This window comes from Lepisosteus oculatus, chromosome 12, assembly GCF_040954835.1.
Source record: "Lepisosteus oculatus isolate fLepOcu1 chromosome 12, fLepOcu1.hap2, whole genome shotgun sequence".
In the NCBI taxonomy this organism is placed as follows: domain Eukaryota; kingdom Metazoa; phylum Chordata; class Actinopteri; order Semionotiformes; family Lepisosteidae; genus Lepisosteus; species Lepisosteus oculatus.
In genome coordinates, this window is record NC_090707.1 from 24,624,014 (window position 1) to 24,641,551 (window position 17,538).

At 37.6% G+C, this 17,538-nt stretch overlaps 1 protein-coding gene across 2 annotated transcripts in view; it reads left to right on the top strand.

Annotated features, from left to right (window-relative positions):
- Positions 1-130: 130 nt before the first annotated feature.
- Positions 131-17,538, top strand: part of ehhadh (enoyl-CoA, hydratase/3-hydroxyacyl CoA dehydrogenase) — a 35,678-nt gene continuing 18,270 nt past the window's right edge. The window contains exons 1-5 of one of the 2 annotated variants that reach the window (XM_006636720.3): positions 131-595; positions 1,300-1,403; positions 2,295-2,464; positions 3,060-3,171; positions 9,507-9,611. In XM_006636720.3, the coding sequence (XP_006636783.2) occupies positions 522-595; positions 1,300-1,403; positions 2,295-2,464; positions 3,060-3,171; positions 9,507-9,611 (565 nt within the window). In that variant the 5' untranslated portion in view covers positions 131-521. The remainder of the gene's footprint in view (positions 596-1,299; positions 1,404-2,294; positions 2,465-3,059; positions 3,172-9,506; positions 9,612-17,538) is intronic. The other variant, XM_015359154.2, reaches the window with a different exon arrangement.

Genomic DNA, 17,538 nt, shown 5'->3' on the forward strand with positions numbered 1-17,538 from the left:
ACTCGATGTCAAAGTCCAATGTAAAGTCAGTGTGGTACTGGCGTAGTTTTGCGTCAGATGCACATGGCCTTGTAGCTTTAAACGTGGACTTTGAAGTTACGTATATGCTACAACCTCAGATTTAAACATGTTGCAGAGAACTGTTGTTTCTTTTATCAATAAATGTATTGCTTCTTAACAATAAGCGTTGCTCAATTAGATATAGACACTCATTCAACAAGAAAACCGATTCACTTCCATTAATATCTACATAAAGATGAAATTTAAAAAGTATAAACAAAAATAATGGTGTGGAATTTTACTTGTGTAAACTCGGGAGTTTGACCTATCTGACTAGCTGTGTGCACTCATATCTTCCTTTCGGGCAACTAAAAAACATAAGGTTAAATGTTTTGGTTGGCAGACTACATTTACGTATTGCGGTGAGGATCTCACCTGGTTAAAGTTCAAGGTTTCGTAGGTATTTCACTAGCGCATCTGTTAGTGGAACGATAGTATTATCAGTCTCTGTGGAAAACAAAATGGCAGTTTATACTCGCATTCCTGGCTCCGTTGCTGTAATAACGTTGACTAACCCACCCGTCAATGCACTCAGGTAAGCTTAATTTAAGTAAAAATAGTTATGTATTCTTGCTGGTAATGTCATTGACAACGCAACAGACTAAAGTTGAAAGGAAAAGTACTGTAAGGATTTTTTAGTTAAATATTTTCATAGGTTACTGGGCAAACTATGTAAAATAAGTGTGCTGCTATAGACATCTGCACTAGCTGTGCAAGAACGGTGTGTATGCCCTTAGTAGCTATACTGTACACTGAGCTGCAACATTGTTTTCACCCTCAAGCTGCGTGTTCCGGCTTTATAAAATAAATGTCTGTCATAAATTAACATTATTAAATTATCACCACGAAACATACGGTACACCTATTGCCTCTTTTAAAACTTTATATAAGTTATGAAGGGTAATGTAGTCTTTGAACTGTGAACTGTCCTTCACTTTTTTCTTGTCCGTCTGTTTATTTATGATGTCAATCAACATTCCCTTTAACAAAGCCCTCAAAATATTTTCTTGCAGAAACTAGGAGGGAAATTATATAAAGTTCATACTATGTAATAGCCTTCACCAGTTTGTACCTTCTGGTTTGTGAAGGTTTGCACTTAATTTAATTTGTGAAAAGTGCTCTTAATTTAATGCAGATCTATAATTTAGGAGGTATGAATTCACTGTATGAATCTGTCTGTGCTATGTACATTGGGAACACTGCAATGTTGATAATGTGGATTGTTATAATGTCCTCCAGCTCCACAGTACGTAAGGCCATCAGTCAGACAGTAAGCAGAGCTGGTGCTGACTCAGAAGTAAAAGCTGTTGTGCTGTGTGGAGACAACAGGATGTTTTGTGCTGGTAAGGAAAGGACTGTGTCTGTTATTGACAAAGTGGCAGTTAGGTTCTTGGTTGAAAGTTGAGTGGCCATTCTTTAGCTTGAAAAATATAGCTTAGTATGAGCACAGTATGAGCTATGTAAACAAACTGAACTTGGAACATTAAAATAAGTTATCAAATGCCTGTGATATATTAGTAATTCTGAAAAAAAAACGGGTGTGGTCCAAGCTAATATTCAGTATATATGGGCTTTGTCTGAACACTCAGATGTTGTTTAGCAGGTACAAACATCAGCTAGCCAGTGCTAGAGCTGATAGAACAGTAGGCACAAGCTAAGTAAAGCCTAAGCTAAAGTCTGGAGAAAACAGTTGAATTACCTTGGAAGCAGTAATATTCAAGGAATGCCAAACTCATTAAAAGCATTTAGATTTAAATTAACATTGGATTTAAAACATTATGCTTTAAATCTACTTCTCTTCATGAAAAATCAATAAAAACACATTTATTTTATTGAAATAGGTAGGTCATGTACCTATTTGGACTTTGTAACATTGATTTTATCCCCCTGAAAGTGCTGTAAACACAGCTTAGCTGGAGATTATTTTTGAACATGGTATGTGAAACAGTGCACATGAAACTGTGAATGCTTTTAAGTCTGGCTTCACCAGACTGGAAAAAAGGCAAATATTAATGACCTAGCAGCAATTCCATTCATATATGAGAGGCCTATAATAAACCCATTTATTTGTTCTCTTAAAAAATGTGCAAATTCATAAAAATGTTTAAAAAATATTGCCAGTTCATATTCTTTTCATCCTCTATTAGTGTAATTGCCATTGAAATGTACTGTAGGCAGTGTTCTTGGTCTCTTTTGCTGACCAGAAGCTGCTGTCATGTTTTTTGTGGGTGCAGGGGCGGATATCCGGGAGTTCTCGGGGACGATGTCCGGCCCAGCCCTGGTGCCCCTGATCGACGAGATTGAGGGCGGCGAGAAGCCCGTGGTGGCAGCAATAGAGGGCGTGGCCCTGGGGGGTGGGCTGGAGCTGGCTCTGGGCTGTCATTACCGCATCGCTCACTCCGAGGTAAGGTCAACCAGCAAGCTAGGACATTTCTTCTCTTTCCTGCACCATCAGTATAATCATTAGATGCCAATAAGTCCTTGTATGTATCAAACTGCTACACAATGTTAGGGGTCTGTTGGTTTCTCGTGTCTGGAGAAGCTAGTAGGTCACAGGTAGCACTGCAAACAAATAATTTCATTAGAGAAAAAAATGTGTTTCTGGTTGTGTGACAGGTTGAACATGTTTCGCTTTATTTTCTGTGTGTACTATTTGGTTATATTTTTATTTTCAGAACTTGAATAAGTCACGTATTTTATTGTATACCATCATGTTTATAAAGAGGACTTTTTGCGAGAAATAGGTCTTCACAGAGTGAAAATTCCCTTTGGAAATGGAGTTGTCTGTTTTCTCCTGAACATGACTTGAGTTCTGCACAAGTTACTGCTAATTTGGGGAATAGTTTGTGCAGTGAATTGACATTTATATCTGCATTAGTCTAATTTCATTTAGTACCTAGTGATCAGAGTTATCTAGACATTTGTGTTTTAGTGGGAGGTAGACGTTCGTTGCTGAAGTCATTCTTTCTCATACTGTTCTCCTGCTCTTGGTGCTGTAGGCTCGGGTAGGACTCCCAGAAGTCACGCTGGGTCTTCTTCCGGCTGCAGGGGGCACACAACGCTTGCCCCGGCTCACTGGGATTCCTGCTGCTCTGGAACTCATTACTACAGGTAACCATAGCAGCTTGACTTTGGCGCCTTGCGTATAAAGGCCTGAAATAAGAATCTGTGCAGAAAGTTAATTTTGTAACTTTGTTAAATCATCTAACATGAGAAAGGCTGAAAAGGTAATATTTGTAAGCAGAGTTCTCTGTAACATATATAACTGGTTACTTTGTCTCCTCACCAGAGATGAGACTTGTAACAGTTTCTAGTTAGGAAAGGGAGACCACCGAGCAGTGTCTTCGCTAACTGTATTTGTTAAGGTGTAATTAGATTTTGTAGTTCCATATTTAAGGACAATTCATACATGTAGTGTCACCGTACAATTGTAACATACTAAACTAGAAGACAAATTCATTACAAATGCAAAGACAATCTAGACTAAGTACATTGGTCTACACTTTTACTAATATTCCAGAGGAGCTAAACTAGTTCAGCCAACTAAATGTTGATTTTGCAAAGAAAATATTTTTTTTTTCATTATCCATCCATCACTTTTCCAATAGCTTTATCCAGTTTAGGGTTGTGGGACACCCTGGAGTCTAACCTGGCAAGCAATTGAGCAAGGCAGGATACACTCACAGGTAGCCAGTCCATTACAGGGCACACGCAGGCACCAACACACTCACACTCACATCAGGGGCCAATTTTTACAGATGCCAATTAACCAACCAGCAACCAGCAACCAGCACAGATCTCAGCATGGTTGGTTAATCAAAAATGGACAGTGAGAGGCTACCAGAACCTCCAGAGGAAACTGATGCCAACACGGGAAGAATATGCTATCCCCACACAGAGAACACTACGAGAATTGCTATCACTGCTAAATACTACCATCGTAGTACTGGCAAGGGAGGACCCTGCAGGAGAAATTTAAGCCTGTCAGTGCTGAAAGAAACAGTCTGGGAAAGTGAACCTGAAATTATTTTAGCTTTTAAGTGTATTTCTACTCATATATTGCAAATAGGTGTGCTTTGACATCATCATTGGTTGTCATTTTCATGTCGATAATGGGTGGTACTAGGGCTAGGGGCAGGAGTCTTGGATTGTCCAAGTACACTTACTGTGTTGGATTACTCAGGTGCCTACATTCTCTATCTCTTGTAACACTAGCTGAGGAAAGTCCCTGTGTTGGAGCAACTGAGAGAAACTGCCTAGATCGTTTCTAGACTCATCAATGAAGCAGAACTGGTTCAATTTTGTTTTCCATGTAATTCTCTCTTCTGAAGAAAAATGTATCTCAGAAAAGGAAACAAATAAGTAGTTTCTTCAGGTCAGGTGTCTATCATCTGGTTAAGTTCACTTTACAGGTGTCCAAGATTGTAGCTGGTACTTCACAGTGAACAGGATAATGTTTTATCCAAATGTGCTATGAGAAAAGTGCTTTTTGGTTGATAATACACATCCAAGGGCAATAATTGTGATTCTTTAAAAGATGGACACATTTGTGTTCTTAGAAGAATACAGATGTGTTTGTGTTAATAAGCAGAAAGTTTACCATGATATTTTGTGTAGAATCTGGTGCCTTCTGTCATGAAGATCAAGCCAGGTCAAAAAGAGACTTGGTAGCAGCAGAACAAAAAGCATTAAACCCAGTGAGGAAAAGCAAAACGGCCAGTCACAGCCATAGAGCAGTAGTTAAATATAGCTCATGAGCAGACTATCAAAAGCAGCAGGAAATGCTTCCTTTAGGTTATCAAAGCTGGAGGAGGGTTCACTAAATACTGATTACCAGGGTATGAATGAATTTTAACATTGTGCATTCAGAAATATAACTATTGCTTTTGACAAACATTCTAAGAACTTTAGAAAGGTTACAAATGAGAGGAGGCCATTTGAGCTTGGCCCACGCAGCCATTCTGAAGTATTTATGCATTTCACTCATGCATAAAAAAATCTTGGCTCTGTACTGCGCTGCCTGTTTCTCCACATATGTGCAAGCAAGCACTGTAAAGTATAGACTTTTAATGTGATTTTGGTTTCTCCTTTTAATTTAAACCAATGCCGCAAATACTGTTGATTTAATATATGCCGCCTTAAAAGTAATGGGCTGGGTAGAGACGTTGAGTCTTTTACAGATTTAAGATTATTAATTCTTTAGAAAGTTTAGAAACTAAGAACTTGAGAAAGGTTACAAATGAGAGGAGGCCATTTGGCCTTTGTAGCCCGTCAGATCATCCACAGATCTCATTAAACAGTTTCTTGATAGAAGTCAAGAAACTGCTTTGAATTACACGTTTGCTTTTAACTCATGTTTAACTTATTATTATTATATTATATTGATCTCAATCTCATCAGATGGATTACTGATTTCCTAACAGATGGAACTCAGAGGTTGAGAGTCAACAATGTTTTATCTAACAAAAAGCATTCCTCTACTGGGTCCCCCCAACGATGTGTATTGTCTCCCTTACTCTTTGTCCTATACACAAACGATTGCAAGAGCTATCACCACTCAAAACACGTGATCACATTTGCAGATGACTCTGTCATTGTTAGCCTGCTGCAAGCTAACAAGTGGAGCCACGGACAAATCGTTGATTAGTATGCCAGCTGGTGTGAACAAAACTTCCTCAAGCTAAAGGTGTCCAAGACTAAAGACATGATAATTGACTTCAGGAAACCCCCCCCACTCCCACCCTAACCTACATCAGGGGAGATTCAGTGGAGTTTGTAGAACAATACAACTTGCTGTTCTGATCTCCAAGGTCAATTTCAAAGCCAATACTGACTTGATCCTCAAAAAAACAAGTGTCTTTTTTTCTTAAAGAAGCTTAAGTATTTTAAGGAACGAGTAATATGTTTATTCCATGCTGAAAAAAAGCCACCTGAAGAAGGCTCCACGGCCGAAACGTTGTGTTCTCTTTCTTCTTTTTTTCAGCATGGAATAAACCTATTACTTGTTCCTTTGCAGCCTACGCATGCTGACGCAGCTACCCACCTTAAGTGTTTTAAGGTTGACGATTCATTGTTGATTTTGTTCAATCGGTCCTTCCTAGAATCTGTTCTAACGTTTATCCTGATCTGCTGGTTTGGCTAGAACTGGCAAGAACGAACTGGGCAGTCTTGTGAAAATGTGTCAGAAGGTCAGTGGTGCTGATCTTCCTCTCCACCATCTACCTTACACGTGTTTTGCGTAAATCAAAATCTGTTTATGATGATCCTTCACACTCCTTGTTTAATAATTTCCAGTTTCTCCCATCAGAACGCAGATACTGACTCACCAACTCCAAAACCAACAGATTTAAGCTCTCATTCATACCTGTAGCCATATTGTTACTTAACTCTTAACTTCTTTGCAAATATGTATGTATATCGTCGTTCTTGTTGTGTTTTTTTTTTTCCGTCTGCCTGTATACCAACACTGCTGCTGTAAAACAAATTGCCCTCTCGGGGATAATAAAGGCTCTCTCTCTTACTTATTTTGAAAAAAGTGGTACAGTATGTGCATATTTTCATCAATATAATTTGAATGCATTTCTGGTATCTTACCAAGATCCTCCTGCTAAGCCTTTTTAGAAAAATCCTGATTTTTACATTCCAGGGTTCAGTTAGTCTTTCCTACAGTCCATACTGCACATTGTTTCCACATGATAGGGTACTGATTCTAATTTTAAAATAATGGGACTGGAAGTTGAAAAAAAATCTACCTTTAGTTTCACATTAATTTTTAAACTAGGTTGATAAAGTAGAGGAGGATGTGCACTCAACACTACAATAAGGATTTAAAAGCACTTTGGTCTTGCTTTTCTAAATAAATGATGCCATTAGCAGGTGTGAGCCTGGTCAGTACCTGGATGGGAGACCTCCTGGGAAAAACTAAGGTTGCTGCTGGAAGAGGTGTTAGTGGGGCCAGCAGGGGGGGCTCACCCTGCAGTCTGTGTGGGTCCTAATGGCCCAGTATAGTGAAGGGGACACTATACTGTAAAACAGGCGCCGTCCTTGGGATGAGACGTAAAACCGAGGTCCTGACTCTCTGTGGTCATTAAAAATCCCAGGACGTTTCTCAAAAAGAGTAGCAGTGTAAACCCGGCTTCCTGGACAAATTTCCCATTGGCCCTTACCAATCATGGCCTCCTAATAATCCCCATCTATGAATTGGCTTCATTACTCTGCTCTCCTCCCCACTGATAGCTGATGTGTGGTGAGCGTTCTGGCGCACTATGGCTGCCGTCGCATCATCCAGGTGGATGCTGCACATTGGTGGTGGTGGAGGGGAATCCCCATTACCTGTAAAGCACTTTGAGTGGAGTGTCCAGAAAACATATTAATAATGTGACACACCCAGGTGATTGTTATAGGATCTTCTTAGGTGTGTCCCACGAAAACAGATAAAACAGCAGGTAAAAGTAAGTGATAATTTTATTTAAAGTGTGAGGCGAAACAACAGAAAATGCATAACAAAAGACTTAAGCTCTGACTAGGCTTCTTCAGTCCCACTCTACACTATATCACAGCAGCTAAGCAGTCTATAGACGACTCTTCAGTAGAAAAACTTGAATCTTCTCAAAACCAGTTCAAATAATTTGCATTGAAACTGAAATTCTGCTACTCATGTGGGCGACACAGCTGGCCATTAATAACTTATTTCCTTTTGAAAGAATCAAAACAAATACAGCAGAACCCCATTTTATGTTTATACTCCTTAACCTATGTGTTACATTGTGTGATTTAATAAACGCTCAAGTGTAAAACTGCACCCTGAGATGACAAGCAGTTTGCATATACTGGACTGTATATGTGGTTTGGATGATTACCTTGTGTAGCGGAACTTACTGTCCAGTAGTGTCGTTATGGAGGATCCACATACTGTACATAAACCTATATTATCTCTAGTATACAAAAATATTTATTAAACTTAGGCTGGATCAACCTGTTTTTACCCTTGTTAAAACCTGTGGTTTTACCCTTCCTGCCCAAGTTTTTTTTCATTACCTTCACTGTTCCACTTTTCCATTTAGATCTTATATATACATAATGGCATACCTATATATGTTATGCCACTATATAAAAAGGAACAAGTAATAGGTTTATTCTATACTGAAAAAAGAAGAAAGAAAACAACGTTTCGGCTGTAGAGCCTTCTTTGGGCGTCAGCTCCACAGCCGAAATGTTGTGTTTTCTTTCTTCTCTTTTCAGCATGGAATAAACCTATTGTTTGCAGCCTACGCATGATGACGCAGCTACCCACCTGAAGCACTATATAACAATATACAGATACTATATATATATTATATATATAGTATATTGGCATATCCTATTTGACCAAATATCAAGATATTTGATACTTCAGTATGTTTGGATTTCTAATAGACTTTGTTTGAATGTTTAGTTATTTTATGTTTCATTAGCTGATTACATTACTGGTATTCTTGTACTACATAAATATGAATAAGAATAGCTATGGTTTGAAGCACATCTGTTATTGGAAAAAAATGTAGCATTGTGTAAGATTTTCAGCATTATTCTTTTGGGGTAAAATAATTTGTTTCTGCTGACCACTAGCACAGTCTCTCAGGATTTCCAGGGATCCCAAACTATTGCTTCTAAGAAACTGAATCCTAAATATTACTTAATCCTTCATCTAAGCTCTGTTAGGATGTGAAACTCAACTTGTTCTTTAAAATGGTTTCAAGAATGGATGCTTCAGAAACACATTTTCCTGATCCTACATAGATAGATTCAGAGAACTTGAATTTCTTAGTTTTGATTTCATGCAGTATACAGATCTGAACTTTGGGCTATGCTGCTAATGTTTTGATTAAAATCCCTCAAGTTCTTTCTCACACTTTTTTCATATTAAATATATGTATACATACATATATTCATTACTTTTCATTGCTTCATTACTTTATTGGAATGCATAAATATGTATTCCCTCATCAAGAGAAGCTGCAAATTAATTTAACTAGTATGAGACGTACTGGAATTATTATAAATAAGACCTTCCGCATTCTACTTTACTGTAATCGCACAGTTCTGTCATTTAATCTAAGTTGCTAATGGACTGGTGGTGTATCACTGCAGAATGAAGTCTATTTTAATTAACATCAGAAAAGCGTATGTTCTTTTTTGTCCTCTTAAAATCCCTTCATTTTTATAATGTATTATAATATATACAGTATGTTTATATATAATATAATACTGATGTCCTTACACATCCTTGTACATTTACCTGACCCTACTATTGACTCTGATCTTAGATAGAACCCACAGCCACCCAGAGGTCTTGTGAAGTGAAGTGTGTGATTTAAAGTCTGTGAAACAAACTGACTAAGAATTAGGGGTTGGAAGTGACTCCCCTTCCTCCCCAGACAGGTTAACTCTCTTTTTTTTTCTTTCAGGGCGGCATGTGTCTGCTCCAGAAGCTCTGAAGCTGGGGATAGTGGACAAAGTGACCGATGGGAATGTCAGAGAGGTGGCAGTGGAGTTTGCCCGCTCAATAGCCGGTAGGATCACAGAGTGATATATTAATGAAATATTTATGGATACAGATACTGATCTGCTCTTTAAAAATGAATATATTAAGGGTGTGCATACTGTAGCTTTTTCAATAAATATGCTAATGTTAAGAGGAAATGCAACACTCGTTATCTGATCTAATTTTGTGAATAAAATCCCAGCAAATGCAAACAGATGCACAAATCAAAGAATCATGATAAAGTTTGAAATGTTATGAAACTGTCAGAACAGAAACCTTACAGCAGTTAGTGTCAGGTTTGACCTGAGTTATCAAAACACTCCTGGATCTTGATGCACAGACCTGATCAGCCTCCGGACAGTTTGCTGTAGGCTGTTCCACCACTCCTCTTGTGCAGCTGCTGCCATGTGGCTCTGGAAGTTTTACTCCGGCCAGTTTTCTCTCCTGACCTCTCCTGAGTCCAGTAAAATACTGGACAGCCGCGTTTACCTGCTGTTGATGGAATCGGTTAGTTGGTCTCTCCAATGATTTATTGGACTTAAGTCAGAAGAGAAATTTAGCAGCAGATTTAGGAAGTGAAACCCTACATTGTGAAACTCTGACTTTTCTATTACTTTTTACTTATAGGACATACTTTTGCCCACTTAGTTTAGAAGTGTTTTTTAAGCTTTAGTACTCATTACTGGTCAAAGGGAGCCAAAGAATTTCTTTAAGAAGATTAAACGTATTGCAATCTGAAGCAATGTGAACTATAATTTAGATAAATTATTAAGAGAGTTATTGCGTTGCGCAGGATGTTATTAGCAAAACTATATTTTTATAATAGCCCATGTAATCCTTTGGTGCTGAAATTTAGGGAAACAAGTTTTTGTTGTGGTATAGTATCCTAGATGATCATTGATTGAATTTCAATTTGTAACCAGTAGAGGGAAGCAAAGTCTTTCCAAAATAAGGGATACATTTCAAATTCCAGTTTTTCTTTTTTTGGTTTTAATCTGCTATTAGGTGTCCCTAATGTAAGAAATAATAAATGAAGTCATAAGGAATAATATTGTAATTTAATCCAGAACTTCATGATGTTATCTAAACTCTCAGTACCATTCTTCTGGATAGTGGTGTCTCTGTCCATTTCATATTGTAACAGTTTTCACTTCTTTTCACAGCCTGGACCATATTAAGATTAAAGAAGAATACAACATTTATTGGCTTTACTGGTTCCAGATAACATTACTGCTATTCTGAGAGTATGGATAGTTTATCGAGGCAAAAGCCAAGATACTGAACAGATGGCAGTGTTAATTATTTATCAGAATTCTACTCTCCAGATATGTTTAATGCCTATTATGAGTTGACTGGCACTTAAACATACTGGAAAATATGATTTAGTGCACTGTGTGCATGGGATTATAGAGAGCATTTATGCTAAGCTTTAACCCTCAGAGGATTGCCTTTGAAAGGTTAGTTCAATTTGAAGTAAAGAGATAAGAGTTTTTCTTGTCTGTCCTCTTGCCTAGGTTTATCTGTATCTAAGTCATTCACTTTAAGAAGCAATGCTGCTTTTTCACCGCAGTTAAAGAACATACCCATTACAAACCATCTTTGTAATAGCGCTGTGAACCGTTACCTCTGAGAATACTTAAATGAAGGTGATTAAAGAACTTCTGAGCCTGATGTGTAAAGGTCCAACAACCACTTCACAATATTAAAAATAAATAAAAAATCAACTATCATGCTATCCTCCAATTTGAGAAAACACTTTCAGCATCTTTGCCTGTTTTCATTGTTTCAGTACACTCCGCTGCCAGAAGTGTTCATTGTAGTTTTTTAAATGTTCGTTTTTTACCTTCAAATGATGTTATGTGACTGTTATGTTGTGGATATGATAGGGAACAAAGTATTTTCAATAGGCACTTGCTGCAACAGCATTGCCTTAACACATTTTTTCTGTATTATGTTCAGTGGTGTTCGAGGCTCCCTCTTGAAATATAGCATGCCAAAACTGATGTCAGAAGACGCTAGGGATGCAAAGAGTCCTCCGGTAATAAAAACCTGTTAATAAGCTCTAGTGGCAAATCCTGCATGTCTGAATGCTGGAGGAGGTGGATAACATAATGTGAGTGTATGTATGCAACTGAAAGAGAGGAGAGCCCCTCTGGTTTTGTGTTAAAATATCCTTGACAGTTGTGATCAAAATTCCTTTACTCTTTTGATGTATTATTCAAGGAGTTAAAGAAGATGAGCATTATTGGAATATTAATCACTTTCTCTTTTTTCTTATTCTATGTATTTAATTTGTAATAATTGCTGAATTGGTTTCTAAGAGAGTGCTGCACAGAGTGCCAACAGCTACAGGGTTGGTACTAATGAGGCTTCGCTCTAAAATGTTGGGGAGAAAAAAAAATGCACAAATGTTGTATGAATAGACAGACAAATTCACCCACTGCTACAGAGAGAATAATTATAACACTTTTCGACAGATTTTTTTCTGGAAAAAAGAGTTGAAGGAAAGGTCTATCTTACCCTTAAAATGCTAAGTGCGCATTTTCAGTGTATAGTGAATTTAGCTTGTTCTCTTTTCCTTAGGAAAACTGCGTAACTGCGTAAGATGTTACAAATTCATTACTCTGGGAGTCTCCTGGCTCTGAAAAAAGACACATGAAATTTAGCGTGGAATTTAGCTGCACTATGTATTTTTTAGTTTTTATTTTTTGTCTACGATACCTATATGCAATGCCTATTTGATAGACATAATTGTGCTGCATTTGGGTTGTAGGGTAACCCCCGTGTAGAATTTCAGTATTGTTTAATTGTTCTCTACCAGCATGTAATTAGAAGATGCTTTAAAGAAAAATACTTTTTTCTTGTACTGTATGCATTTGAGTGGCATGGAATTTCTCTTTTATTCACTGCCCTAATTCAAGATGTGACTGGCAATAAATCATGTAATACAACAGGAAAATGATCATATTCATTCATATGAGTAATGAGTCTTTATGGGTTTATTTTGCCACACTCTGTAAATATTGAGTCCAAAATAATTAAGAATGCATTAAGGATGCCTGGCTGTGGAGGTAGATATTCACAAGGTCTGCGTACCAGGGTCAAACTCCGTCTATAATATCTGGCCATTCTTGCAGCATTGTATATACTGTGATGGGGGAGCTCCCGAGTCTCCTCTGATAAACAGGAATTTACCAAACTCATTCCACTGTTTGTCCCTGGAGGAAGGTTGACAACTGCACTCATCCCCATTAGTCTTTTCTTACCAGAATTCATCTCTCAGTGTTGCCACTCAAGTCTCTGTAGTTGTGACTGGTGGACGTATGACATTTGTTTCCTTTTAGTCTCTCTTCTGCCTTTTAGGTGTTTATTTCTTGCCTGTCTAACTGCCATTAAAGCTCTTATGAATGAATCCATTTACATTACTATCTAATGGATCTTCTAATATTGAAAGCAGATTGTTTGTTAGTTGTGTGGCTTTTGCTTCTTGTTCAGTGACTTGTGAGAAATGAATTAAGGATAAAAATACGTTCTTAATTAAAATGAGTTTACCCTAGAAACACTTTACCTTGTTAATACCTAAATGGGAGTCATTTTATCTCCCACAGTAAAAAAAGTATTGTTCAAATTATTAAGCCAAAGCAGTTGAACCAACCATGACTGACTTCTTTCTTGTATATTTTAATTATGAAACTACGTGGGTGTTAAATGTGTTACAAAGCTTTATAATAGATCAAGGTAAATATACAGGGGCTTGGCTGTGTGATGGAAAGTAGTAAAGACTGACCAGTAGAAGTCTGTTCTCTTGTAAATGGATCTGCATGACAGGCCAGGTGCTGTTCACACATCCCTAATTATAGGCTGGCGAGCTGGAGCATGAAGCTCTTAGTGATGGTGATTGATTAATTGACCATTATGAAGATGCAGAAGAACTTATGAATGATTAATCCGTCAATCAATGTATCCTGGCTATCTAATGTACCGACAGCTATAAAACCTGTACAGTTTCTATATGTAGTCAGAGGCTGAGATATGAAGTTGTGGAGAAACAGACTAAGCTGGAAACTATATATCTTTATGTTTATTTTCAGCTATTTGTTCTTAATTAAGAACAGATTTTGAATCCCATGAGTGGCGTCATTTCTGCTTACCTGATTGTTGGGGTCTGAGCCCACTTCAACAAAGAATGCAGTCACCCCAGTCTGGGAGTTGAAACTCAGAGCAAGAGAAGCGAAGCTCCACACAACCACAACCACAAAGCAGTGCGTTTGGGCAAAGTCTGGTAAAGGTGGGCAGCAGATCATTTCCCCCAGACGTCTGGGGAACATCAAGAAAGCGAGGGCTTAGGTCTTGCCTCACTTTGCCTCCCTCCTAAATGTGCATTTTAGGAAGACCACATCTTTATTTTTAAAGATTTTTTAATAAGAAAAACACATAAAATAATATTTGCACAACATCAATTGGCATCCTACCAAATGCCTCCTTATCTTGTTTTACTACTGCCTCAGGATGGCTTCTAGGCTCCTCGGAAATGCTGAGTGGCAGATAGATGCCAAGGGCCAGCAGGAGGTAGGGGACATTGCTTTTGCTCTGTGGGTGAAAAGGGACATTTGTCATGGGAAGATAACTATCATATACACTGTATACAGAGCCTCTGTCAACTCTGATTACTGTCTTGTTAAAATAATTGCCTCTTGCCTTGATTCCAGCCTGGCAGAGGAATGTGCTTATGGAGGGAGGTCTGTGTATTAGCCTGGGGTACTTACACACAAGAACCATGCGGCCTGTTCTGTTCCTGTCTAACATTAGTCATCTCAGTTTTACTCCTCTTCCCTTTCCACCTCCTACAGCTCACTAATAACTGCAGTTCTCTGGGATTTGCAGGGGATAACCTTTTTGTTGTGTTTCCCAGTCTGCACATAAAGATGACAGTCTTTCTAATAGATGCCTTCCTTTGCTGTTTTTTTCTAGTAACTGCAGGCATTTTTTTACTCTTGAGAGAAGGCATTGTCTGTTCACAAATAAGTTCAGTTCTGCATTGAATTAGACAATGGCATTTCTGTATAATCAGCATCAGAAGTGCAAAGGAAACTGAAAAATATCCATTGAGGTTCAGTCTATGGTTAGAGAAATATGTTATTCATTCATGTTAGACACTATTTTGTGAAAAAACTCAAGAAAGCATTCATTCTTTTATTGTTACAGCAGTCAATTAGGTTTTTTGTAAATGGCACAGCAAGCAATGTTTGTTTGAAAATGCATACAAAATATGCTTCTGGGAAATTGCTTTGAACTGGAGTATTTTTGTAAGAGTGGAATAAAAGATCACATACTGTAACTGCACTTCTGTTTGCATTGTCCACCTTTGGCTTTTACTTAAAATCTTTCTAAATCTTGCACCTTTCAAGTAGGCAAGTGAGCTCTTCTTGCTGCTTTGCAGTGCGACTTTCCGGTCGACTGAAATGAAAAATGAACCCATACCCTTCTGCATGACAAGATCTAAATATGGTTCACTTGAAAAAATGCTTTTCCTTTTGGGAGCCAGAGATAGGCTACTTGCAGTAAACCAGGAAATTGCTTACTTCAAGTAGCCTAGAACTATAATTCTGAGGGGACAGGAATCTATGAGGCATCAGCGGTTGGTGAGGGCTTTCCATCACATACTATGTCACCTTTGTTTAAGTGTTTAAACCTGGTTGAATACAGATCTCCATGAATGCAGATTTACATAAGGACAACACTGATTTAGAGTTTTTAAATGATTGTGTAGGCTGATCATGATCCTTCTACTCTTGAGTAATACAGTGGCTTAGATTTTAATTTGTTCATCCTTCCTTCCATTACCATTGAGCAGTGTATTCATTTTGAGAGGAAATGTCTTCAGATGGAATGTGTGAGTGATAGAAAATTGCCATTTAAAAAAAGCTTTCAAGCAGAGCAACTTTTTTTCTGGTAGTGGGTCACATGCTCAAATACAGCATTTGACCAAAATCTATACTTCTGTGAACAATTTCAGGGTGGAGAGGAGAGATTTGAAATGGCAAAAAGTTAAATCCAACCTAATGTGGAATTGTTTAATCATGGAAGAGATAGGAGCTAATCAGCAGACATGAAGAGAGTACTGGAGAGATTTCTGGGGTAGATATTGAAGTCACTCTGTAAAACTGCTAGGGTTACTCCAGTATTGGCTCTGTGGAGATGTTAGATCAGTTTGAGCCAGGAGGATTGGGGTTGTGAAACGCACATTTTTTTAATTTATTTGAGATCCAATAAGTGCCATAGGTTAACAGAACATAACATTGCTGTTGGTAGAGCTAGTGACTGGAATGATACAGAGGAAGATCAGTTTTATTTGGTACCACTGGAACCAAATTTAGATGGTCTCCTGTGACAAGCAATAGGCCTGGGGGACCCGTGTGTAACAGAAAGTGGTCTTTCCAAATCAGTCCAGTGGGAATCCATATGTCTCTGTGGAAAGGAAGCTTGCAAAATCTGATGCTTTTCATCTGAGCAGAAAACACAGTAGTATTTTCTCTAAAAGCGGGATTAACAATACTGCAGTGTCCAGTAACACATACTGTTATGTCACAGTGGTTTGTAGTATTTAGCAGTTGGATAGGGTCTCTCTCAAAACACACTTATTCAAAAAAAGAAAAATTGAAAGTAATTCTATAATTGAATAATAACAGAAACAAAATAACTTTCGTTATTGGCTATATCATTGGAATATGTTTTCATGTTACACATGGCTGGAATCTAATATTATACTCAGAGTTAATAATCATTTGGTAGCACATTACAAAGGAATCCTGCAGAGGTCTTATTAAGTTTTAAGGGTTATATCTGCTTGCGTGCTGTATTTAAATTGGAATTAGTAGCTCTCAGTAGTATGTAGGAAAGCAGTTTTACCCTCATGCTGTGCAAGTTCCTCATAGAGAATATGATGCATACTGTAGTTACATCCTAATTGCTGTTTAGAAAACAAATTTGCCCTTAAGGCTAGTTGAAAATGAAATGAAAAATTCCATATTTGCTTTCAAACATCAGTAGGGTAACACAGTAGTATTTTCAGCATATCCTTTTAACCTGCAGCCATTCTTTTTTTTATCAAACATTAATGTTATAATATTTAATGCCTAATCTATAAGAACTACTGAACCACATACTGTAGTAATTGCCACTGAATTAAGAGGAGTAATTATTTAGAGTCTGATAAAGACAATTAGTAAATGTCATGTGAATTGTTGGTCTGTGTTTACTGTAAAATAGTTTTAGGAGAAAATAATATAAGAAAATATGAAATATGAAATAATGCAGTGTACTAGAATTTTGAAGTAAAGAATTTCTTTTCTTTCATCTTTAAAATTCTGAGTTCACTGGAATCGTTTTTGGCTATTTCACTATAAAATGTTTTATCCCCGTCTTAGTAAAATGTGCACACTTGGCAGATAGCAGAAAAACTATAATGGTAAATAAAAGAACTATATACTCTGAATTGTGGCTGAGAATAGGATTTCTTCATAGACAATATTTATTTTTATGGGTAACACAATATCATTAAAAAATTTAAAATGGTGGCATCATTAGACAATGGAGTAAAAATATTTTTTAGAGGTGGGATTTATGATGCAGAACTATGCTGTTAATATTCAGAATTCATTTGCACTAATGTTTTTTTGTGATATGGTATTGCACCAAGGGGAAAGCACCATAAGAATTTTCAAGAGGTGTCCTGACCTCCATCACCACTATTTCTGAACCGCTTTCATGCTACAAATGACTTCACATATTGTAATGCCCATTGGAATGGAGGCTCTTCCACCCCCATCCACTGTCAATTAAATAATCACTTACCTAATTTCCTTGGCTAATTTATTCTCCTTCTCTGGAATGCTCAGTCATCAAGTTCTTCTGCCTCAAGTGTTGGCATATGCACTTGCTAGTGTTTGATCTTT